The sequence below is a fragment of the Anolis carolinensis genome, chromosome 2 (assembly GCF_035594765.1).
Source record: "Anolis carolinensis isolate JA03-04 chromosome 2, rAnoCar3.1.pri, whole genome shotgun sequence".
NCBI classification, from domain to species: Eukaryota; Metazoa; Chordata; class Lepidosauria; order Squamata; family Dactyloidae; genus Anolis; species Anolis carolinensis.
The window spans coordinates 170,134,403-170,161,395 of NC_085842.1; the positions used below are offsets into that span (position 1 = coordinate 170,134,403).

The 26,993-nt window shown below is 43.0% G+C and overlaps 1 protein-coding gene across 2 annotated transcripts in view; it reads left to right on the forward strand.

The window, feature by feature from the left end:
* ppp1r1a (protein phosphatase 1 regulatory inhibitor subunit 1A) overlaps nucleotides 1–26,993 on the forward strand; it is a 185,286-nt gene that overhangs the window by 32,597 nt on the left and 125,696 nt on the right. The window contains exon 1 of one of the 2 annotated variants that reach the window (XM_008116424.3): nucleotides 8,714–8,899. The exons of the other annotated variant lie outside the window; for it this stretch is intronic. Coding sequence (XP_008114631.1) covers nucleotides 8,819–8,899 — 81 coding nt within the window. The 5' untranslated portion in view covers nucleotides 8,714–8,818. Of the gene's footprint in view, nucleotides 1–8,713; nucleotides 8,900–26,993 lie in introns of those variants that run through there. 2 annotated transcript variants of the gene reach the window in all.

Genomic DNA, 26,993 nt, shown 5'->3' on the forward strand with positions numbered 1-26,993 from the left:
GATTGTTTCATGTCTGGAATTTCCCTGTTTTCAGGGTGTTGTTCTTTGTTTACTGCTCTGATTTTAGAGTTTTTTAATACTGGTTTTGTTTATTTTCATCGTTTCCTCCTTTCTGTTGAAATTGTCCACATGCTTGTGGACTTTAGTGACTTCTCTATGTAGTCTTACATGGTGGTTGTTAGGGTCGTCCAGCATTTCTGTGTCGTGCTCACTTCAAACGACCAGCATGAAGACAGACCACTGGTAGCTGTTATCAAACAGGATCTTTATTGAAGAACACTCGACATGAACAAAGTCGAGAATGACATAATGTTTACATACAATCACCTTTATCACCTTTGTTTCAACGTCACATCACACGTAAATATCATCACTACAAAACAGTTACTCATCAAAAATGTTTTGGTTTCTCTCCTGAGTTTCCCAGGCTCCGCTGCCAGGTGTTCCGTGTGAGATGTAGAGGAGTGTAATTTGTTATGGCTCCGATTCAAGAGCTTGCAAACTCAGCTCTTGGAATCGGTCCCATGACATGGTACTCCCCCCCCCCCCGTCTCACGATTTCTTCTGTATCCCGTTCGTCTTGGTCCTGCAATAGAACAAACACAGAAACTATGTATCCACTTTATCCAAAGTACCCATATATTTTTTTAGTAAGCTACGATGGAACACAGGGTGTATTTTCCCTAGGCTTTTTGGCAATTGCAATTGGAAGGTTACTTCGTTTATGATTCCCTGTATTTTAAAGGGTCCAATAAACCTAGGGCTTAACTTTTTTGAAGGTAGTCCTAGTTTTATGTTTTTTGTACTTAGCCATACTAAGTCTCCCCTTTCCAGCTTATCGCCCTCCTTCCTTTTCCGATCTGCAAATGTTTTGTATTTTTTGTGAGCTTCTTTCAAAGCTACAGTCACTTGGTCCCAACATTCTTGCATTTGAGCTTTCCATTTCTCGGCCCCCTTTCCTCCATTCTCTGGCCACTTCGGCAATTGGGGTAAAGGTTGAACTTCGTGTCCATAGATTACCTCAAATGGGGATTTATTTGTTGCGGAGTGAATCGTGGAATTAAACGCTAACTCAGCAAACGCCAACCACTTGGACCAATCATTTTGTCTTTTGTTTGAATAAATGTGAAGGAATTGTCCAAGTGTTTGCTGTGTGCGTTCCACCGCCCCGTTCGTCATAGGGTGGAATGCGGAACTCATGCTCCTTTCTGCCCCTAACATTTCTAAAAACTTCTCCCAAAATTTGGCTGTGAATTGGACACCCCTGTCACTGACCACCCGGCTGGGACATCCGTGTAGTTTGTAGATGTGATTTATATATAACTCAGCCAGTTTTTCTGCTGATGGTAGCTTTGTAAGTGCTATGAAATGGGCCTGTTTGGAGAATAAATCTAATACAGTCCATATATAACGATAACCCTTACTGGCAAGTAATTCCCCCACAAAGTCCATTGCTACACATTCCCAAGGTCCGGTAGGTTCCGCCACTGGCTGCAATAGTCCCATTGGTTTTCCCCCCGGCGGTTTATTCATAGCACAACTGTTACATTGGTTTACATAATTCTTTATGTCCTTTCTCATTCCTGGCCACCAACATTGTTTCGCTACAGTCTTGGTAGTTTTTGTAATCCCCATGTGTCCTGCACTTTGGTTGTCGTGAAAACGATTCAATATTTTGACTCTTAGAGCTGCTGGGTGTATAGTTTCTTTTTCACAAACCATAATCCTCCCTTTTGTTCTCCCTTGTCTGGGTTGGACATAATCCATTGGTCTTCTTCATACGATTGGGCAAGTTCCTTTTCCCAAATACTGCCCTCGTTAATTTTGACTGCGGCCAAATCCTTTTTTTTTTTTGTGCCCTGGTGGTGACTGCCAAACCCCATTGCTTCTCAGAAAATAAAGTTCCTTCTTTCGCTACGGTTGTGTTCTCATGTTGGGGCATGCGGGAGAGCGCATCGGCCAGAATGTTTCGCTTTCCTTGGAAAAATTTTAATTGGAAATTAAATCTACTAAAGTACTGTGCCCATCTAATTTGTTTAGGAGACAATTTTCGTGGGGATTTTAGATATTGGAGGTTTTTATGATCAGTCCACACTTCGAATGGGATTTCACTCCCTTCGAGGAAATGCCTCCAGCATTCCAATGCTTTCAGTATTGCTAACGCTTCCTTTTCCCATATGGGCCAGCATTTTTCGGCTTCGCTAAATTTTCTTGATAAATACCCACATGGCTTCAAATCCCCATTTTGATCCTTTTGCAATAGTACTGCTCCATATGCACAGTCTGAAGCATCACAATGTATTGTGAAAGGTTTCTGCATGTCTGGATGCTTTAAGATGGGTTCTTCGGTAAAGCGTTCTTTTAGAATTTCAAAAGCTTTTTGGCATTCCGGCGTCCAAATTAATTTAGCACCAGGGGCTTTTACTTTTGCAGTTTCCCCCTTCCCTTTCGTTTTCAAAAGGTCGGTGAGGGGCGCCGCCAACTGGGCGAAGTCTTTTATGAAAGATCTATAGAAATTTGCGAACCCCAGGAATGATTGTAATTGTCTTCTTGTTTGGGGGACCCCCCATTCTTTTACATCCGATATTTTAGCTGGGTCCATGGCTAACCCATCTGAAGATATTCGATACCCCAAAAAGTCTACTTGTGTTTTGTTGAATTCACATTTAGCGAACTTTGCATATAGCTTGGCTTCCCTTAGTTTTTGTAAGACTTCCCGGACCAATTTAATGTGCTGTTTCTTAGTCTCACTCACAATAAGGATGTCATCTAGAAATACGAATACCCCCCGATATAATAAAGGACGTAGTATTTCATTTATGAGTTGCATGAAGCAAGAGCCCCCATTTTTTAATCCAAAAGGCAAAACTAAATATTCAAAAAGCCCATAAGCACAGGAAAATGGAGTTTTCCAAGTATCTTCAGGCTTAACCCTCAACTTATGGTAAGCCTCGATTAGATCCAGTTTAGTAAATATGGTCCCTTTCTTCAGTACGGTAATTAGGTCCTTTACTAAGGGCATGGGGTATCTATTGTCTTTTGTAATGGCATTCAAATTTCTATAATCAATGCACAGTCTTAATGAATTGTCTTTCTTCCTCCTGAATAAAACCGGGGCCCCCAAAGGGGAGTTAGATGGCTTGATGAATCCCCGTGCCAGGTTTTTATCAATATATTTTCTCAGCTCTTCTTTTTCCTGAACGGACATGGGATAAACTTTGGGTTTTGGCAAACTTGCTCCCGGTGTGATTTCAATTCCCACTTCTAAATCCCTCTTGGGAGGCAATTTGCTTGCTTCTTTTTGATTAAACACATCTACAAAGTCTCTGTATTCCGGGGGCAATAGTTCTTTAGTTATTTCTTCTGATTCTTCCCCCTCGCCCCCTTCCTCCGCTATCTTACCTATCTCCCATTCCGCTTGTTGTTCTCTGAAAGACATGCTTTTTCCCCTCCAATCTACTTCGGGATTTGCCTGTTCTAGCCACGGGATCCCAAGTATTACATTGTACGTGGCAATAGGGGAAATCACAAAGGGTACTTTTCCTTCCCATTTGCCTATTTTACATGGAATACCCTGTGTTTCTTTCTTCGTTAGTCCTCCAGCAGCAAGTGATCCATCCAACTGCGAAAACGCAATTGGAACTTTCAGTATTGTCTGCTGGCACTTTAGAGCCTCTGCTAATTCCGGAGTTATAATGTTCCTAGAGCAGCCACAATCTACAAACACTCTACAGGTGGCTCGATCCTTTAGTCCCGATAAGCAAATTGGTATTACCATCATGCGTCTGTCCTGACTCACCAGCTTCTCCGTAGGCTCCGGGGCTTGTATCTCCTCTTCCGCTCGCCTCCCAGCTGCGGGCATGGGTTTCGGGGCTTTTGGTGGTTCCCCCTTCCGGACCCAACATTCCGCCGCCCGATGGCCTGCTTTCCCACACACAAAACAACCCTGTTTGATTTTGCAGTCGTCGCCTTTGGAAGTGGATCCGGGCCGTCCCCCGGGGCGCTCTTGCTTCCTTGCTTCCCCTCGACCTCTCGCTGGCAGTCGTTGCTGGGCGCTGCCGCTCCGGTAGCGCTTTACTTGGGACAGAGTAGATTCTACACGCCCTGCCAGCTGGATCCATCCCGGTAAAGTCATTGGATCATCTCGGTGTGCTGCCCAACTAAATATCTCTGGGCGCAGTCCTTCTTTAAACATCTCGACTTTGGTAACCTCAGACCACTCTGGTACCTTTTCAGCGAGATGGAGGAACTCCTCTGCATATTCGGACACCGTCTTGTCCCTTTGCTTTATGGTTTTCAACTGGTCGCGAGCTCTCAATTGCTCCAGCGGGTCTCTAAAACGGTTCTCTAGGGCAGCTAGAAATCGATGCACCGACCTCAAGCACGGGTCGTGCCTAGCATGTAATTGCACATACCAGCTGGCTGCCCCCCTTTTGAGGGTAGTTCCGATGGTTCGAACCTTACTTTCTTCGGAGGGGAACGTATGCGCGTTGTCGTCCATGTATCCTCTAATACAAATGAGGAAAAAGTCCAGTTTGGATGATTCCCCTCCATATTCTAATTTGAGTTCGTCCCTCCTGGGTCTCCACTCTGCGACGGGTTGCCTTTGGATGGGCGGCATGGGAATGGGTTGCATCGGGTTTCTCCGGACCGAACCCCTGCCCATGCCCAGTTCTGGGGCTGCTATCCTCGCTCTCGATGCTGCTAGCAATCCGCCTCCCGTTGTTGCCGTAGGTCCCTCCGTCCATCTGAACGCAGGCGCCGCTGTTGCTCCTCCGACTCTTCCGAGGCCCCCTGTCGTCCTTTCGTCGTCGGATGGTGCATCCTCCCCGTCCTTAGGGGCATCTGGTTCCTCTCGGTCCTCCCCCACCAACCCGCTGGACCCGACCTCTGGCCCTAATGGTATTTCAACTCCAACGCCAAGCCGGGGGGTTGGGACTCTCGTTGGGGTTGGTGGTCTAAGGGTTCTTAAGGCTCGCTGGCGACTCATTTCCTGTTCCATCCTTTCTCGGAACTCCAGCTCCTGCCAATACTCCTTGCTCTCGTCGCCGCCGACTGCCGTTGGGCTTTGCGTTGACGCGCGCTGGCCCCTTTGGCTCCAGGCTTCGCTCTCGCCCGGTCCTCTTTCAGCGCCGTATTGGGTTGACTCCCTCTGGAGATTCTCCTCCAGCAACGGCACCAACCTTCCCACAGTCTCCGATAGTCGGGATAGGTTGGTCTCCAGAATAGATAACCGTAGTGCCACGGTTTCTGGCATATTCCCACCGGATCCCCAACTGGTCTCCGTAACTGCCGAAATTCCTCTCCCTCCTCCAGGGATTCTGTGGGTCACTCCATTAGGTTTAGGGTAGCCGGTAGAGGAAGCGATGGCCCGTGGCGTTTCCCCTTCCTCCAGATGAACATCTGGTAAGGGGCCCTCTGCCCCCTTCGGGCTCCGACCGCCCCCTCCGCTCATCGTCACTTCACTGCTGCTCCGCAGGAGGGTGAGAATTTGGATTCTCGACTTTATGTCGTACTCACTTCAAACGACCAGCATGAAGACAGACCACTGGTAGCTGTTATCAAACAGGATCTTTATTGAAGAACACTCGACATGAACAAAGTCGAGAATGACATAATGTTTACATACAATCACCTTTATCACCTTTGTTTCAACGTCACATCACACGTAAATATCATCACTACAAAACAGTTACTCATCAAAAATGTTTTGGTTTCTCTCCTGAGTTTCCCAGGCTCCGCTGCCAGGTGTTCCGTGTGAGATGTAGAGGAGTGTAATTTGTTATGGCTCCGATTCAAGAGCTTGCAAACTCAGCTCTTGGAATCGGTCCCATGACATTTCTGTGTTCTCAAATAATATGCTGTGTTCTTCCTCCCACCGTGAACATTCCACATTGCTGTGAGTTTTCCGGGCTGTATGGCCATGTTCAAGAAGCATTCTCTCCTGATGTTTCACCCACATCTATGGCAGGCATCCCCAGAGGTTGTGAGGTCTGTTGGAAATATTGGAAACACACCGAAAGACAAAAACAAAAATTTTACAAATGCCAAAAGCATCAGCTGAAACCACAACTGCATACATGGTGGGTCATTACCAACAACTCTCTGAAGACCAAATATCCAAAGACCAAAACTCACAGCTGCCATACATTGGAGCCAACAAGAATGAGGGGTACATCTACATGGTAGAATGAGTGCAGTTTGGCACAACTTGGACTGCTAAATAGTTTGGTGAGTTCCCAGTACTCTCTGGCAAAGAAGGCTCAAGACCTTGTAAGCCAGCATTTCTCAACCTGGGGGTCGGGACCCCAGTGGGATCGTGAGGTCAAAGGGGTTGCCAAAGACCATCAGAAAACACATATTTTCTGATGGTATTAGGAACCCCTTTGGCAGAGAAGGTGAACTACAACTCCAAAACTCAAGGTCAATGCCCACCAAACCCTTCCAGTATTTTCTGTTGGTCATGGGAGTTCAATTCCTGTGAACTCCCAAGTTTGCTTCAATTCCATCCTAGGTGGAGTTCAGAATGCTCTTTGATTGTAGGTGAACTATAAATCCCAGCAACTACAACTCCCAAATGATAAAATCAATCCCCTTCAACCCCACCAATTTTGGCATTTAAGGTATTTGTGCCACATTTGGTCCAAATCCATAGTCGTTTGGGTTCACAGTGTTCTCTGGAAGGAGGTGAACTACATTTCCCCTAAATCATTGTCAGTTCCTCCCAAATCTCTCCCATATTTTCTGTTGGGGGTTCTGTGTGGGAAGTTTGGCCCAATTCTATCATTGGTTGGATTCAGGGGGCTCTTTGATTGTAGGTGAAGTCTAAATCCCAGCAACTACGACTTCCAAATGTCAAGGTCTCTTTTCCCCAAACTCCACCAGCGTTCACAGTTGGGCATATTGAGTGTTCGTGCCAAGTTTGGTCCAGATCCATCATTGTTCCCTTTCCCTGATTACTGTGGCATTCCTTTTGTCTGCTGGGAAAATGATGATTTTGGGATCTAAGTTGAGGTCTTTGATGGCTTGTCTTTCTTTCCTCATTATAAGCAAACTCTAAATCCCAACAGCTACGACTTCCAAATGCCAAGGTCTATTTTTCCCAAACTCCACCAGTGTTCACATTTGGGCATATCAAGTATTTGTGCTAAGTTTGGTCCAGATCCATCATTGGTCCCTTTCCCTGATTACTGTGGCATTCCTTTTGTCTGCTGGGAAAATGATGATTTCTGGATCTAAGTTGAGGTCTTTGATGGCTTGGTTTTCTTTCCTTGTTATAGGCGAACTCTAAATCCCAGCAACTATGACTCCCAAATGTTAAGGTCTACTTTCCACAAACTCCACCAGAGTTCACATTTAGGCATATTTTCATGCCAAGTTTGGTCCTGATCCATCATTGTTTGAGTCCACAGTGCTAAATTCGTAAATACAGTAATTACTACATAGCATTACTGTGTATTGAACAACTTTTTATGTCAAATTTGTTGTATAACATGATGTTTTGGTGCTTAATTTGTAAAATCATAACCTAATTTGATGTTTAATAGGCTTTTCCTTAATCCCTCCTTATTATCCAACATATTCGCTTATCCAGCCGGCCTGTTTATGCTTATTTATTTATTTATTTATTTATTTGCAGCATTTATATTCCGCCCTTCTCACCCCGAAGGGGACTCAGGACGGATCACATTACACATATAGGCAAACATTCAATGCCTTTTAACATAGAACAAAGACAAGACAAACATAGGCTCCGAGCGGGCCTCGAACTCATGACCTTCTGGTCAGAGTGATTTATTGCAGTGATTCACTGCAGCTGCTCTCCAGCCTGCGCCACAGCCCGAGCCCATGTTGGATAAGTGAGACTCTACTGTATTGGGTATTTGTGCCAAATTTGGTCCAGTGAATGAAAATACATCCTGCATATCAGATACAGTAGAGTCTCACTTATCCAAGCTAAACGGGCCAGCAGAAGCTTGGATAAGCGAATATCTTGGACAATAAGGAGGGATTAAGGAAAAGCCCATTAAACATCAAATTAGGTTATGATTTTACAAATCAAGCACCAAAACATCATGTTATACAACAAATTTGACAGAAAAAGTAGTTCAATATGCAGTAATGTTATGTTGTAATTACTGTATTTACGAATTTAGCACCAAAATATCACGATATATTGAAAACATTGACTACAAAAATGGCTTGGATAATCCAGAGGCTTGGATAAGCGAGACTCTACTGTACTTACATTACGATTCATAACAGTATCAAAATGACAGTTATGAAGAGACAACGAAAATAATTGTATGCTTGGGCGTTGCGAGGAACTGTACTAAGGAGTGGCGGCATTAGGAAGGTTGAGAACCATTGATCTACACGGTAGAATGAATGCAGTTTGGCACCACCTGAACTGCTACGTAGTTTGATGAGTTCCCAGCCCTCTTTGGCAAGGGTCAAGATCTTGTAAGCGATGGCTCTCACCAAGCCTGGCGATTCAAGCGGTATCAAACAGCACTAAGTCTACATTGATTCGGGGCAAGTAACGGGGTGAAGCCGATCATCTCCGAAAGAGGAAGGTTGCCGGAGAGGCGCTTTCGGGACTTGGCGCGCGTCGGAGGGAGTGGGAGGAAGGGCCGGCGAGACAAGTAGCCAATCACAGCGCTGCTCGCAGCGCGGAGGGTGGGAGGGAGGGAAGGCAAGGAGAGCGGCGGAGAGCGCGCAGACGGGACTGAGCGCCCGGAGAGCGAGGAAGGGCTCTTTCCTTCTCTCTCTCTGTCTGGGAGGATCCGTCCGTCCTTCCTTCCTTCCCCGCGGCAGCATGGAGCCCAACAGCCCCCGGAAAATCCAGTTCACCGTCCCACTCTTGGAGCCTCACCTCGACCCGGAGGCGGCGGAGCAGGTGGGTGGCAGCCTTCTTCGGCGTTCAAAGCGGATTTGCTTCCCTCTTCCCGTTCTTGCAATGATAACACCCATCCAGAGCTCTCCCAGATCCCAATCGTCCGCCTGGCTGGCTGAGAAAGAGCCGCTCCTTCCCTTTTCGGGTGGCTCAACTTTGTATCATCCAGAACATAATTAAAAGACCAGCGGCTTGTGTTGTATGTGCGTGGTGCATATGAAACGGAAAGGGTGTTTAGACTCATGAGATACAGGCAACTATTCCAAACGAACCTGGAATCCTAGCCACTGCTGGGCCCAAGCATTTCATATAGTGGATGCTCAGCCTGTACTAAATGGGTTGTGTATTACAAGTTGAATACATATAAACCAGGCATGGGCAAAGTTGGACCCTCCCTCCAGGTGTTTTGGACTTCAACTTCCACAATTCCCAACAGCCTCAGGCCCCTTCCTTTCCCCCCTCAGCTGCCTAAGCATGATATAGACTATATATAGGCCTGGGCTGTGGCACAGGCTGGTGAGCAGCCAGCTGCAGCCAGCTGCAACAAATCACTCTTAGTTCAAGGCCAGCTCGGCGCCTGCGTTTGTCTCTGTCTTTGTTCTATGTTCAGGCATTGAATGTTTGCCTTATATGTGTAATGTGATCCGCCCTGAGTCCCCTTCGGGGTGAGAAGGGCGGAATATAAATACTGTAAAAATATAAAATAATAAATAAATATTGCACGGCTGTGTATTACAGTTTGCATATATGGGGACCATATATTACAGAATGCATATGGATTGTGTATTATAGGTTGACTATATATGGACTATGTAAAAAGGTAAAGGTTTCCCCTGATGTTAAATCCAGTTATGTCCGACTGGGGGTTGGTGCTCATCTCCATTTCCAAGCCGAAGAGCCGGTGTTGTCCATAGACACCTCCAAGGTCATGTGGCCGGCATGACTGCATGGAGTGCCATTGTATTGCAAGTTGAATATTTGGGGACCATATATTACAGGTGGAATGCATACACTTTGTTAGTAATAATAACTTTATTTTTCTATCCCGCCTCCATCTCCCTGTAGGGACTCGGGGCGGCTAACACAGCCAAGCCCAAAAACAAAAGCACAGTAAAATACAGATAAAAACAGCATCAATAATGGAATAAAACACATTGCAGGTTGAATATGTATGGACTATATATTCCAGGCTTTTATATATGCTGTAGCCAAGAGGGGAGGCAAGGGGTTCAAGCCCCACCCCAAAATTTTTCAAGTTTTTCTTTTTTTAAAAAAACTGGTTTACTCATGAATTTTAACTGGTTAACCAAATCCCCATGAGTGTCCACTGAAGTTTATCTGTCTTGAGTGTCCACTGAAGTTTATCGATGGAGATGGATTTCTAAATTATTTTGTGTTATGGAACTACTCTTCATGATTCTCTGGAAAAAAGCCCCCCCCCCCCCCAAAAAAAAAAACGTTCTTCTGGCTATGGCCCTGTATATAGACATTGGGTTGCTGTGAGTTTTCCAGGCTTTATGGCCATGTTCCAGAAGCATTCTCTCCTGACGTTTCATCCACATCTATGGCAGGCATACTTAGAGGTTGTGAGGTCTGTTGGAAACTAGGCAAGTGGGGTTTATTTATCTGTGGAAGGTCAAGGAGAGGAGAAAGAACTCTTGTCTGCCTGAGGCAAGTGAATGTTCCAATTGGCCACCTTGATTAGCATGGAAAAGCCTTGCAGCTTCGAAGCCTGGCTCCTTCCTTGGGGAATCCTATATTGGGAGGTGTTAGCTGACGCTGATTGATTCATGTCTGGAATTCCTCTGTTTTCTGAGTAGTGTGTTTTATTTACTGTCCTGATTTTAGGGTATTTTAATACTGGTAGCCAGATTTTGTTCATTTTCATGGTTTCCCCCTTTCTGTAGAAATTGTCCACATGCTTGTGGATTTCAATGGCTTCCCTGTGTAGTCTGACATGGTAGTTGTTGAGAGTGGTCCAGCATTTCTGTGTTCTCAGATAATATGCTGTGTCCAGGTTGGTTCAATAGGCATTGTATTACAGGTTGACTATATGGACTATGTATTACAGGTTAAATACATGTGGACCATCTATTCCTTGAAACATTGCTTCTGAAATAGTCATCAAGCCCTTGCAGGTTTCTACCTTTCCTGTGCCTTCTCTTTCCCAGCACTTTTCTTTAGGCACTTAAAAAGGAAGGCAAGAAGGACAAGTTACCAGTTCTGTTACTTTTCTGCTTTTCTCCATTAGCACTAATCCACAGCAAATGGTGAGCCATGGGGCAGCTGATGACTAGAGCTCTGCCTGTCCTTGTGCTGGAAGAAGGGTGTGGCACCTGGCATTTGTGTTATTTGGGGGCTCCCAAATGATACAGAAAACAGGCATTGGAGAGTGTCAGAAAGAGCTCTTTGGAGTGGCTGTGTTATAGATTTCTAAGGCTGGCACTGAGGCTTTGCTGCGGAAATGCCTTGGGGGCTGTAGGAAATTGGGGTTCCTTCTGAAGGGCTACTTTGCCGGCAGGCAGTGTGGAATTACAGCAACCCATTTTCTCTAGTTCACGGTGACTTAGTTATCTCTCTGGGTGGCTTTGCAATGCCTGGTGGGATGTGAGCTGATGGCCACTGTCATATTTTTTTTTTTAATAGGGAGGAGAGGGCTGCTGGCAGAGAGGAAAGCAAGGGCATGCTGGTTGAAGGCAGCCATGAGAAATAGCAGGTTAGGTCTGGGGTGTGTAGAGGTTGGAAGGAGGGTAGTGTGCCACAGGAAGCCTGTGGGGAGTTTTTAAAACTGGAGTGATCAAGTGTTTATGCATGGGGACTGGACTCTTGTAACTTTAAATGTAGCTTTGGATGTGTTGTGAAGGCTTTCATGGCCAGAATCACTGGGCTGCTGTGAGTTTTCTGGGCTGTATGGCTATGTTCCAGAAGCATTCTCGCCGGACGTTTCACCCACATCTATGACAGGCATCCCCAGAGGTTGTGAGGTCTGTTGAAAATTAGGCATATTGAAAACACACCAAAGGACAAAAACAAAAGTTCAACAAATGCCAAAAGCAACAGCTGTTGTGAGATTTGTTGGACGCTAGGCAAGTAGAGTTTATATATCTGTGTAATGTCCAGGGTGGGAGCAAGAACTCTTATCTGTTTAAGGCAAGTGTGAATGTTGCAATTGGCCAGCTTGATTGACATTGAATAGCCTTGCAACTTCAAAGCCTCTCTGAGTTCTTGCTCCCACCCTGGACATTCCACAGATATATAAACCCCACTTGCCTCATTTCCAAAAGACCTCACAACCTCTGAGGATGCCTGCCATAGATGTGGGTAAAACATCAGGAGAGAATTCTTCTAGAATATGGCCATACAGCCTGGAAAACTCACAGCAACCTAGCTTTGGGTGCATTGACACTAAAAGTGTTCTGGATCCCTGTTAAATGCTGTATCTCTCCTGTGTCTGTTTTGCCTTCAAATTACTTGCCGACTCCATTAATTTAATAGGGTTTTCTCTGGCAAAGAAGACTAAGGCCTCTGTCATATAAAATCCACATTATCTGCTTTGAATTGAATTATATGGCACTGTAGATTCACATAATCCAGTTCAAAGCAGATAATGTAGATTATTTGCTTGGATAATCTGGATTATATGGCAGTGTGGAACGGTCTTAAGAAATGGTTTTGCCAGTTCCTTCCTCTGAAATACAACCCACAGGACCTGGTATTCAAAGGTGGCCTCCTCTCCAAGTGCTAACCAGTTCTAACCCTACTTAATTTTCAAAATTAGCCAGGATCTGGTGCCTTTGGATTCTTGAGGTCTTCTTTTTTTCTTTTTGTTGACCCCTTACTTGCTCTAAAAAATGTCGGAAGTGATTCTCCTTGCTTCTGTGCCATGGAAATTATCCAATTGCTGACATCTGCAGATGATGAAGCTGCTAAAGACTCAGGACAGACCATGATTTCACTTCTGGACAGCTGTTTCTTCTGTATTGTTACAGGAGCTCTCCCATCCTCGAAAATCTATCCAAACTCCTGTTTCACCAAACATTGAGCTAAAGCTTGTATTACTTCCAACCACTGTTGCAGTTCAACAACTTTAGCTGAAGTAATGGAGTTGTAATCCAGTGTACAAGGAGAGGACTCCAGACTTGGAGACCTCTGGAATATATGCCAATGCACATTGGAGGACTCATGGTTGGGTGGGGGGGGGGGTGGATATACAACACCTGTGCATGTAAGTGCCTTCAAATCACCTGTCAGCATATGGCAACACCATATGGTACCATTAGTGCAAACAGAAGCTATATACCCTCAAAGGTACCAAATCTGGTCTGACCTTGGAAGCTAAACAGGATTAGCCCTAAAGAGTTTAGTACTTGGATCAGCAACCACCAATGAATACTAGATGCTGTAGACCAGTGGTTTTCAATCTCTGGGTCCCCAGATGTTTTGGCCTTCAACTCCGAGAAATCCTAACAGCTAGTAAACTGTCTGGAATTACTGGGAGTTGTAGGCCAAAACACCTGAGAACCACTGTTGTAGACCATATTTCAGGGGAATGCAATGGCAAACCACCTCCAATTATTCATTGCCTAAGAAAACTCTATGAAATTCACAACTCACTCCTCCAAAATGTAATTGTTATAATGTTGTAATCCATAGATCAATCCATTTTATATTTCAAGTACAATTCCATAAAGCAGGGCAGGCTGCATTATAACACTTACATTTTGGAGGTGTGTGTTGTGAGAGGAAGGAGTCTCGATACGTAGCTTATAGATGGCTCATTGAAACAGCAGTGGTCTAGGATAGTTGGTGATGAGTTTTGTAATACAGGGATCTTCAAACTTTGTAAGCTGAGTCCCCAAACTGTTGAGGGGCCGGATTACAGTTTGAAAAAAAAACATGAACTAATTCCTACACACACTGCACATATCTTATTTGTAGTGCAAAAAAAAAAACCAAACAAAAACCATGCAGTTTTTAAATTAAGAATAATTTTAACCAACATAAACTTACTAGTATTTAAATGGGAAGTATAGGCCTGTTTTTAGCTGATGAGATAGTCAGGTTTAATTAGGATTGTTTTTGTTGCGTGCCTTCAAGTCATTTCAGACTTAGGGTGACCCTAAGGGTAGGGGCTGGATAAATAACCTTGGAGGGCCACATCTGGCCTGCGGGCCTTAGTTTGGGATCCCTGCTCTAATAGAAACAACGTTTCCTTACCTTGGTCACCCACCATGTGGCCCTGAGGACATGAAAGCAGTGTTAATGCAGTTAGTTGCCCACATTCATTGAGGTTAGAAACTCAAGACCCCTGTGAAAGTGAAACACCGCAAATAAAGAAACTGCAATGCTTTTATCTGAGATGACACTTTCTAGGGATTTCTAGGTTTTTGACTACAACCTGATGGTCAGTGTCTGCTGGAAGCTGACTACAGAATTGCAGTGGAGTACCTAGACATCCCTGAAGAGATGTTCTCTCTAGAAAACTCTAGGTCCTCCAGCATGACTGGAGGAAGTTGGCCACAGAGGCACACTGGAGGACCTAGTGAGAACATTTTAAATCAAGTTCATGAATAAAAGTCAAAACCATAAATGGGAAGGGATTACTGTATTTCCAAATCAGAGTCCCTTTGTATTCTCTGGAACCTTCTTCCAATAAGCTGAGCATGTGCCTTCTTCTGGATGTCATGTGCTTGTATCAAGCAAAGAATAAGATATGCCAGTAGGAATAGTCTGTCACTGAATACAATAGCATGTATTGGGGACAGTAACACTGATCTGTTAATGCAATGAATAGATTCAGACAGTTGGGAACGTGATGATTTCTTTTCTTTGCAAAGTGTGAAGCTTTATAACGATATATAATATTGTATATAATGTGTTGTCGAAGGCTTCCATGGCCAGGATCATAGGGTTGTTGTATGTTTTCCGGGCTGTATGGCCATCTTCCAGAAGTATTCTCTCCTGACATTTCACCCACAGAGGTTGTGAGGTAACCTCACAACCTCTGAGGATGCCTGCCATAGATGTGGGCGAAACGTCAGGAAATAATACTTCTGGAACATGGTCATACAGTCCGGAAAACATACAACAACCCATTGTATATAATATTAGGGGCCGGGCTGTGGCACAGGCTGGTTAGTAGCCAGCTGCAATAAATCACTATGACCAAGGGGTCATGAGTTTGAAGCCAGCGCGTGGCAGAGTGAGCACCCAACCATTAAAAAATAGCCCTGCTTGTTGTTGACCTAAGCAACCCGAAATATAGTTGCATCTATCAAGTAGGAAATGTAGGTACCACATGACACCATAAAAATCATCCAGCAACGTTTGGAATGAGGAAGTCGGCATCACAGTGAATGATAAAGCAACTGCTCCCCCTGTGGCCGGAATCGAACATACCCTTAGGAAGCTGGAAACTGGAGAAGGTTAAATTGCCTCTGTGTCTGTCTCTGTCTCTATGTTCATATGGCATTTAATGTATACCTTATATGTGTACATTGTGATCTGCCCTGAATCCCCTTCAGGGTGAGAAGGGCAGAATATAAATACTGTAAAATAAATAAATGGTGTCCAAAATACAACCCAGGGCCAATCTAAGGTTGGACTTGGGAGGTTACTTCACCTTTCCTCTCCACCAGCTTCCTTGTGAAAAGCCCAAAACTAGTGGTCACAACAGTTATTTCAGGATACCAGATAAAGGTTTGGGAGTCTGTGGACTTGCAGTATTGCGGAACTGCCACTCTCGACATCACAATGCCTTTTGGACTCTAGCTTCTTGTTGGACATGGGATCTCGTTATGCTGACTTCATTGGTGCACCTTGCTCTTGTTTGCAGGCCTTCTCCTCCTGGGTCACCCTGACTCAACAGCCCATAAAACTGCAGGTGGCTGACTTTCAATGTCAATCAAAGGACAAGAAGGCCTTTTTTAAAACGGATAACTGCAACTGTGTTTTTCTGGACTTAAAAAATATTGTTGATGAAATCCTGGCTGGGGGAAGGATTTCTTAGGAATGAATGGCTAGTTTGCATATATTGCTTTTGCATTCTTTCCTATGTTGCTTTTGCATTCTTTGGCTATTCACAGCTGTAAATGCATGAAGTGACTGCTCTGCCAACATTTGTAACTGGGCCGTGATGCTGTGCACAGAATCTAGCGCTCATGAAATGATGGCCAACTTGCCAGTATATGCAGCTCCAGATTGATTTAATTTATCAGAGAACTGTGTTGCTGTTTTCAGGTAGTGCAGTTGAATTCACAAATACTTTACTGACGTTTTTAAAATATTCAAGTGTTGCTAAAAAGAATAGAGATATTTATTTTTTTGGTTACGATCCTCCCTGCCCCATGTGAGTATCAATGCCATCGTTTCCTTTAAAGCTGCTGTCTCCACATAAAAGTCTTTATAGTTCAAGGGAGAAAAGCTCAAGGAACAAAATAAGAGTTGAATTCTAAGTGTGTGAAACATGGTGAGATATATGGAAATGAGAAAACAGAAAGAGAGGGATAGAGAACAGCCAACCTAGTTGTTTCAGTATCCAGTGTGATTATGGTACATAAGGAAGCGGGCGACACTTCAGAGGTACAGTAGAGTCTCACTTATCCAAGCTTCACTTATCCAAGGTTCTGTATTATCCAAGGCATTCTGCCTTTTAGTAGTCATTGTTTTTATAGTAAATGTTGCAATGTTTGATGCTAAATTTGTAAATACAGTAATTACTACATAACATTACTGTGTATTGAACTGCTTTTTCTGTCAATTTCTTGTAAAACATGATGTTTTGGTGCTTAATTTGTAAAATCATAATGTAATTTTACGTTTAATAGGCTTTTTTCTTAATCCCTCCTTATTATCCAAGATTTTCGCTTATCCAATGTTCTGCCGGCCCGTTTATCTTGGATAAGTGAGAGACTCTACTGTAACTGAAGGACAGGGTGAAAAGGTATAGGTATCATCCTGCCTAGGAGTCATATGCATTGTTGGCCAAAGGAAGTTTGGTTATCTTATAACAGGATTAGAGATGGTGGTCTTCAAGGACTTCAACTCCCATTATCCCTTGGCTATGGTTGCTAGGTATTGCAGTCCAACAGCATTTGGAGGACTACAGATTCCCAAGCCATTCAACCTTTTGTGTTGTCCACTTCACTTCTTTTCCGAAGCAGGGAGGAACATGATTTGGCTAAACTTGGTGACAGGCATCTTGTGGGTTTTATGAAAACCTCTTCCCTGCCTTAACATATTACTCCATCATTCAAGTGCTGGCTATTCAGGAGGATGAGATCTTTCTTGGTGTCTTTTGTTCATCGATTTATTTATCTGGTATTCACATTTTACCTAGTTTCCTGCATTACCTCTTTTCTTATTTTGCTGTTCTTGCTTTCTTTTTTACTGGAAAGAAAATGTCTGGCATACATCCACTGAACAAACTTAATCTCTAGCAGGTTTTAACTGTTTTATTTTATCAGCAGACAGCTTTAACTGCCATGGCATGGGTAGAGTAGTTTGACAAACACGTGTAGCTTCCTTTCCTAGTATTGTCAGAGCCTTGACCAGGCTGGCCCTGAACAATCAGATTAAACAAATCTGGCAAAACATACTGCAAATCTCATGGGAAATCATTGTGAAAGTGTCCCCTGGCAGTTCAAAATAAGGCATTGCCCCAAACCAGGTCAGACTATTTATCTGGCACAACCTGGGGATTGCAACCAGACACAGTGATACATCTGCCCTTGCGCTTTGCTACTCTGCTGCTGAATATGCATGCCCAGTGTGGAACACATCTCATTACGTTAAAACAGTGGATGTGGCTCTTAATGAGGCATACTGCATCATCACAGGATGTCTACACCCCACACCACTGGAGAAATTATACTGTTTAGCCGGTATTGTACCACCTGACATCTGCCAGGAAGCAGCAACCCGCAGTGAAAGGACCAATGCAGTGACATCTGCGGCCTATCCCCTGTTCGGATATCAGCCAGGACACCAATGCCTGAAATCAAGAAATAGTTTTCTAATATCTGCAGAGATACTCGCAGGAACGCCTCAGCAAGTGAGAGTCCAAAAGTGGCAGACTAAATCCCAGAACCTCAAGCCATGGCTGATACCGAATGAGAGACTCCTTCCTGGGCACACAGAAGACTGGGTGACTTGGAAGGCACTGAACAGACTGTGCTCTGGCACCACAAGATGCAGAGCCAACCTTAAGAAATGTGGCCACAAAGTGGAGTCCACGACATGTGAGTGTGGAGAAGAGCAAACCACAGACCATCTATTACAATGCAGCCTGAGTCCTGCCGTATGCACAGTGGAAGACGTTTCTATAGCAACACCAGAGGCACTCCAAGTGGCCAGCTACTGGTCAGAGGACATTTAGTATAATGCCAAGTTTTTAACTTTGTGTTTTTAAATACATTACGACTGTACCCACAGTTTGCTTCTGATATAATAAATAAATTTATCTGTTTGGCTTGGCATCATCCAATGTGATTGGTATCTTCAGTTGAAGATATGGGACAGAGATTTTTTTCCCATCCCAAGGTTGGGAAATCTCTTTCAGCCCAAGGGCCAACATTTTAGAGACCTTCTTGAGGGGCATGTTCTGTTGTTGGATGAGGCCATAAGCAAAAGTGTAGGATCAAAAGCATACTTCCATTCAGAGCTCTGATTGCTTTCTCCTTATTAAATATTCGGAATGGCATTTTTAAATTCTGGGACTTTTATGCTATATATAGTGATAGCAATAGTACTATGATTGCACTTTAATGGACATAGTCCCATCCAATGGACCTCTGGGATTTTCAGTTTAGGGAAGAGCTGTTAGGGTGCTCAAATAGAGAGCTCCAGTACCATCTCAAACAACATATGCTAGGATTCTATAGAATGCAGCTACAGAAGTTAAAGAAGAATCTCAGTGCTATGACTGTGTAAGGGCCTTAGAGTAGGAGGAAATCCTGGACTAAAGCTGGGAAACCCAATGACGGTGCCATGGGAAAGAGACATCTCATTCTGAGGAACATTTATAATCTGGGAAGACTGGGTTTAGCCTTAAATCCATGATCCCTCACTTTTGACCTACCCCATAATATTTTCGTGGGGAGATGGCATGGAATGAAATTAAAGTTAAACACTTTCCCTCTTATCTTTAGTCTTTCTGTTTCATCTTCTGGCCTTTGCCCCCTGTCTGGAATCTCGCATCTAGTCTGTGCCTGGGTTGGAGACTATAGGCTTGTTTGATACTCTCATTTGTTTAGGGAACCAATGTCAGCAACCTGGCTCTGTTACTCATTAATGCATCCTCCTACAAATCTGCTCCCCAATCCATTTTTAAACAACTTCCTCCAGCCTCAACCAGAATACATGATTGACCAAACATCTGAAATTCTGAAAGTTGCCCCAAACATCTAGAGGCCAGCAACTAGGGGAAATATGCTGTAGTTCATGCTACAAGTGTTGGAGTTTCAATTAAACTTCATGACCTCTACAAATTCTGAGCCATTTAACACAACACATTTTAATACCACTCTTTCCCCTCATGATATGCTGTAGTTTCATACTGCTAGCCTCATAACATATGAGTTGGCAGCTGAGGTGTGTGATGTGATTGAAAGGTTAGCTTTTACAGCTGAGATCCTCTAGCTGCCATCTTATATGACACATAGGTTGATGAAACAGACAACACATCCAAAATATAATGTGTGAATCAGTTCATAGTTGACGGTTGTTTATTTAATTCACTCACTTGCTCATTCATCCAAAGCTCTAGTTTCTTGTTGAATTAGGATGCTGAGGATAACTTGCCTTTCACATTTCAAAACACCAAACCTCAGTAGAAAACTAAACGCAGGGAGAAGAGATTAGCAGCAACTGACCCACTAGATCATACGTAGGTCTAGATTAGTTCTTTGCCTCACACTAAAGGGATAGGAATTCAGAGATTTAGCTGTGTTAATCTGGAATATCATTATGCAAAGATAGCACCTTAGAGGCAGAGAGAATTGATAGCATAAGCTTAAGTAGGCTTCAGATCTCAGATTTTACTCACCCCATGCCTGCCACTGGAAATCTTTACAATAGCCATGGATTTCCGGTAATTATTTCGAGTTTTTAGCCTTTAACCTAGCTTTGATTTCCACTAAAGCATGGCCAGCGGATTATCTAAAGTTTGGAGGAAACTTTGGGCTCTTCTACATAAACCCTAATCCCAAGAGGAACTGGGATTTTATATCCCAGATGCTCTCAGAATTGAGACCCCACACCAGCCCCAAACCCTGGGATTTTGCTAGGGTGGTAACTACTAGTGGTGTGTATTTGTATGGAATCACTGTTTGTTTTGTTTAGTTTCATTCATTTCAGCTCATTTTTGTTTTTGTCTCTGCTTCCAAAAATGAGGCGCCTATCCGAATGGGATTTTTGTCTCATGTTCGAAAAAAACAAAAAATTTCAGACCATTGGGAAAAAATAATTATAGTTTTCCTAAGGGCCAGATTTAGAGAAGGTTTGAATAGAGACAGGAGCCCAAAAATGTCTTTGCTTCCAAAATACTGTATATACTCAAGTATAAGCCTAGTTTTTCAGCCCTTTTTTAGGACTGAAAAAAAAACCTCCTCGGCTTATACTGGGGTGAGGGTCCTGGAGGGCTCAGGTCGGCTAATACTCAAGTATATACCGGTATGGTATATTTATTATTTTTCTCTATTATTATTGGTATTGTTACATTTATTATTTTATTCTATTATTATTATTACATTTATTATTTTACTGTATTTATTATTACATTAGGAGCCCCAGTGGCGAAGTGTGTTAAAGCACTGAGCTGCTGAACTTGCAGACTGAAAGTTGCAGGTTCAAACCCCGGGAGGGGAGTGAGCGCCCGCTGTTAGCTCCAACTTCTGCCAACCTAGCAGTTCGAAAACATGCCAATGTGAGTAGATCAATAGGTACTGCTTCAGCGGGAAGGTAACAGCGCTCCATGCAGTCATGATGGCCACATGACCTTGGAGGTGTCTACGGACAACACCGGCTCTTAAGCTTAGAAATGGAGATGAGCACCAACCCCCAGAGTCAGACATGACTGGACTTAACGTCAGGGGAAACCTTTACCTTTTTATTATTACATTTATTATTTTATTGCATTTATTATTATTATTATTATTATTATTATTATTATTATTATTATATTTATTATTTCACTCTATTGTTATTAAAAGGATACATAAGCACATTTACATTGAAGAAGGTGAAAATAATGATTTAATCAGAGTTGAACAGTCATATCTTAAATTACAGTTTGATGTAAAGATTCAAAAACATTTAAACTACTAATACCTCAGTTAATGTAATTTTATTGGTATCTTGGCTTATACTGGAGTCAATGTTTTCCCAGCTTTTTTGTGGTAAAATTAGGTGCCTCGACTTATATTCGGGTTGGCTTATACTTGAGTATATACGGTATATGTAATCCATAACAAATAATAAGACTATCCTATTGTATTTGTTCTCTATACAGCCCAAAGGAAAGGGAGAACGAAGCCACAGACAATACAGAGAGATAGGGAAAAATAAAACAGTAGTTTTTCCAAGGGCCAGTTATAGAGAGGCAGGTTTGATTTCTAAACAGAGAAGGGAAGCTCAACAATTTCTTTCCTTTGAAATGTCTTTTTTTTAAAAAAACCAATAGGAGGAAGAAGCGGGTTTTACACTAAGAAGAAAGAAGAAAAAACCCACATGCGCTCCCAGGCCAAACCCAACCCTACCACTTCAAAAACCACAGTTTCTTCCCTTCAAAGAATTAAAAAAAAATATGCCAAGCATCCTGGCAAAACATAAAACCCAAATTTTTGCCCAGTGCCCAGTGCCCTCACCAGCAAGGCAAGGAAGCGGCGAGGCAAGGCAAAAGGCAAGGCAAGGCAACCAGCAAGCCAAGCCAAGCAGAGAGAGAGAGAGAGAGACAGAGACAGAGACAGAGACAGAGACAGAGACAGAGACAGATAGAGCAAGCCAGCCAGCCCACCAGCACCCAGCAGCCTGCAGTGGGGCAGTCCCCCCAATATACCCTCCCTGTCCAGTCCATGTCACTGTTTCCTTGGCCTTAAATTGGCCAAGAATCACCTCCTCCCACCTCCTCCTCTGACGCATGAGGAAGAAGTTTGCAGGAGTGGATGCCCCATGGCCTGAAAACGAAATCAAAGCATGGTGTTTGTGCGGCTTTCTCTTTCGTGTCATCTTTTGTTTCATCTGAAAATGGCATTTTTCATTTCGTGCATCCGACTGAATGGTACAAAACGAATACACAAATGAAATAGATGAAACAAATATGGTGCACACTAGTAACTGCATGCCATCCCAGATCGACCAGAGGAGGGCATCTAGCCCCCCATTCCCACCTAAAAACTTACAGAGGGGCTTGGTTGCATCTTCAGGCCATACAGAGAAAATACTTCTGATGTGTCAAAATGAAGATGCAGCCAGGCCACTCTGGTGAGTTTTTTGAGGGAGGGATGGGGGACTGGTAGGGGAGAGGGTGCAATCCCACTCCTTCAGGATGGCAATAGGGATTGACCCCCAGGATCATGGAAGGCAGTCCCAGGAGTCAATCCCCACAGGCCCAGCATTTGGAAAGATCCAGACCTTGGGGCAAGGTCTGGATCTTTCCAGGTGTTTAATTTATCAACAGTAAACCGGAAAATCCCTGAAATTAATATGGATTAACCTGAGGCGTTATTTGGATGCCTCAGATTAACCCACAACCCATCACGGGTTTAGGGACTGTGTAGAAGAACCCTTTGTGGTATTCATGGGATTTGTGGCAATCTGGACAGCTGGACTGGGTTCATTTCAACCCAATTGATTATCCCCATGTACACTGCTACTATCACTGATCAACATAGAAAAAGAGATGGAGCCCCCGGTGGCACAGTGGCTTAAACCCTTGTGCCAGCAGGACATGAAAGTTGGGTTGCTGATCTGAAGGTTGCCGGTTTGAATCCAGCCTTGGGAGAGTGGATGAGCTCCCTCTATCAGCTCCAGTCCCATACGGGAAAATGGGAGAAGGATGGTAAAAACATCAAAATATCTAGGTGTCCCCTGGGCAACATCTTTGCAGATGGCCAATTCTCTCACAGCAGAAGCGACTTGCAATTTCTCAAGTCACTCCTGATACAGAAAAAAAAAATCCCAGTATTATTGCCACTGCAGCTCGCAGTGATCCCTGGCCATCTTGTATCTGCTGAGGTCAGAATGAGTCACCCGCATGATCATCAAGAAGGAGCGTGTTGCTCTACCCACTACTTGCTAATGACACAGGTTCCCCATTATGACCTCAGTAGATGCAATTGTGACAGCACTCACAGTGAGCTCCATGGTTACCAAGGGATAGTGGTGATGGTGACATGGATGGCAAAGGGATGGCCCAGTGGAGTCAATGTGGTATCAGTGTTATTCCCTCAGTTTCTAAATGCTACAAAATCCCTTTGTGTACTAAATAGATACATTTTGTCACACATGCCTCTCTGAGGAGACAGCTCCAAAAGTTACTTCCCATGGTTACCATCTTCAGGTGTGTGTCTTCCACAACACTGAAAAAGGCCTTCAAAAATGATTTCAGTAGGCAGTCAAGCTGATATGGGAGATAATACCTTGTTACACACCCGAGCCCTAAGATTTACGTAGTAGCAGTGAGGATTCTTGGCTCTTCACATCTATCTGGTTTATCCAACCCTTACCATGGGTGAGGTAAGGAGAAGCAAAGTTCCCCACTTCTGTCTCAAGACAAGTTCTATTTGGTAGAATGTTTCTATCATAGCCCCATAGTCTGGAAATGTCTGTGCAAGTGGAATGGAGGTACTGTTTCATGATGCCCATTACTATCCCCAAATGGGCCAACCAGAAAGAATACCACAGCAAAAGGTATTGAAATCTTCCAGGGCATTCTGGAGAATTAGCGGGATTGCCCACCAACTGTTGTTCTCTTGAAATAGTGTGACTATTAGACTGGCTCAAAGGGCTTTCCAGATTGAAATGAATCCAGACAATGAAAGCTGTCAAAGAATGCCTGGAGTTTGGTGGCTACTGCCAGTTTCTGTACCTTGCTTCAAAATAGAAGATTGGCAACCGACAAATAGCTGAATTAATTTTTTTATTAATTGAATTTATAACCTTTTCTTCATTGAGCTCAAGATGACATGGATGAATATCTTTCTTACTTTATCTTTGCAAATTTCAGCACAGGGTACAGGCATAGCCCAGGTAATGAAGCCTCTGACAGTGAAATATTTTTTTAGAAAAGCTTTTTGTGCCTATCTGTCCCCCTTTTTGTCTTTGTACATTTGAAACATCAGCTTTGGAAGATAATAAAAGAGGGTTGGAGATGCACCAAATGTCAGTGTCAGAATGCAGTAGTGTTTCCACAGTACACAATTTAATAAAAATTGAGCCAGGAAAGAATGGGATTCTCCTCCAGCCTACCCATCTGTAACCATGTGTATCTGCCTGCAACAAGCCAGGTGGATAGTGGCTGCCTCCAAAAATTACTTACTATGCAAAACAAATAGAAAGGATTGCCTTTAAAAAATAGATCTAGTATGTTCAGCTACCAACATGGAAATTATAAGAAAATTGGAGGATGGAAAAGGAAGAAAGTCATCCCTGGTTGAAAACCTGTCTAGCAAGTTGAAAACTTTTGTTCATTAATGCAAAGCTTCTCTGACCTTATTGCTTCATCTTAGGGCCCTTCCACACAGCCATATAACCAAGAAATATCAAGGTTGAAAATCCCACAATATCTGCTTTGAACTGATTATCTGAGTCCACATTGCCATATATTCTAGTTCAAAGCAGAAAATGTGGGATTTTATTCAACTGTCTGGAAGGAGCCTAACATTATTCATATTGTTAAAAACGGTAAAGGTTTCCTCTTGACATTAAGTCCAGTCGTGTCCGACTTTGAGGGTTGGTGCTCATCTCCATTTCTAAGCTGAAGAGCCTGCGTTGTCTGCAAATACCTCCAAGGTCATGTTGCCGGCATGACTGCATGGAGCACCGTTGCCTTCTCGCCAGAGCTGTACCTATTGATCTGCTCAGATTTGCATGTTTTCAAACTGCTAGGTTGGCAGAAGCTGGGGCTAACAGCAAGAGCTCACCCTCTCCCTGGATTCAAATTGCTGACCTTTCTATCAGCAAGCTCAGTAGCTCAGCGGTATAACCTTCTGCATCACCGGGGGCTATTTTGAATAAAAAGTCTGTTGAACCATGTTGGACCAGGCTTCTTTTTTGTGGTGTAGGGACCTTATTTTTTATTTCTATTTTTTTATAATCCCAAACACCTGATCTCTGGCATTTTGGATAAGTGATGCTTAACTTGTATTTTAATAGGCATATAGGAAAATAATTTTTCATTTCATGTTACTTTTGGTACAATTTTTATTGAAGTATTTTTGATGCAATTTTTAAAATAGAGTAATAATGCTCTGAAACTTATTGCTTCATTAACTGAGGTGTTGTCTGCATTTTCCCAACCAAATAGGTTTCTGCTATAAAAGATTGGGACAAAAGGCAAAATCTTTGCCACTCCCTACCTGCAAAATAAGCAAATATCTATAGATTCGTAAACAATAATGCAGAACATAAAGGGTTGTTTTTTAAACATATGGTTCTTGCTAATTTGTATCTCAGAAGTGTGTACATACCCATTTAGATGTTATTTATTAATGCCCTCTAGGAAACTAGATTCACTTTAAGCAAGTACGCAGAAGACAGGGAGTGACTGAGCGTCCAGAATGAAGAAGGCACCCAACTGTTGCAAAATAGCTGGCAACCTCTTCCATGGTTCTGGAATAGCAGGACTGATCATATTTCAGGGCTATGCAATGTCCTGGGAATGAAAGGGCAAAGGGTGCAGTGGAAAGGTTTCCAAGAATTGTCAACCTATTGACTCGCTGCAGCAAAAAGCGACTGCCTTTGAAAGAGCTATGCGGGGGTGGAAAAGTGTGTATGGGGGAGATGCATCTTGTTAACCAGGCTGTTCAAACCAGTGGCTTATGTGTTCTTGTCGGAAATACCACTTTTATCTATGATAAGTGCCAGGAATTAACAATGGTTGTGGTAGCGTTAGTCAACATGGCAAGACATGCATAAAATTAAAGCTAACATGGCAAACAAACCCATTGAGGTCACTGACACAGTAGGCTCGGTGCTTATCTTCATCTTTCCTTGGTTGCGTATGTGGCACAGAAGAAAAGTTGGTAAATAGATAAATTAACTAAACATCATGTGGATTTATTGTCATTTATTTGCTCTCCAAGATATGCTAAACATCATATTTAAATCTGCAGCAAATGGGTGGGGGTTAAGTAGTCACTACCATTATTCGCACTTTATTGATTTTAAATTGTGTAACTACCTCTACCACGGTGAAGTTTTTCCTCTGGGCCCAGCTCCGTGTTTTTTAGCTCTGTTTTTAACCATTTTATGCCATGCGCTGACTTTTATTACTGTTCATTGATGTTATGTTTTTATTGATATGATATTGTTTTATTGCTGATCTTGTCTTATTGTTTTATTGTTGTATTGTTTTATTGCTGTTATTGTATTGCTGTCGGGCATGGTCCCATGTAAGCCGCTCTGAGTCCCTTTGGGAAGATGGAGCGGGATATAAAAATAAAATTATTATTATTATTATTATTATTATTATTATTATTATTATTATTATTATTATTATTATTAGGACCTACTTAGTTGTTTTCCTGAATTTTCAGCCATGTTGGTTTTTTTTTTTTGTGAAATATTAAACAAGTTTTTAGCCCTTGATGAGGCATAAAGGGCCTGTATAGCTGTAGACACCACATGGATGAGAGATCAATAAGAATAACAGGTTATATTTCAGAGGAAGGAATTGGCAAACATCCCTCTGAGTATTCCTTCCCTAGGAAAACTCTACAATACCGTAAGTTGAGAAGTGATCTGAAACTGCATGTGAATGTAATAGCACACAGACACAAAATGGGGCAAATGCAGTATCCTGTCCTGCCTGTTTAACTCATAAGAAATAAATATCTTTTGCACCTTCCAGTGTGAGCTTTTCCAAATTAATACACAAAGT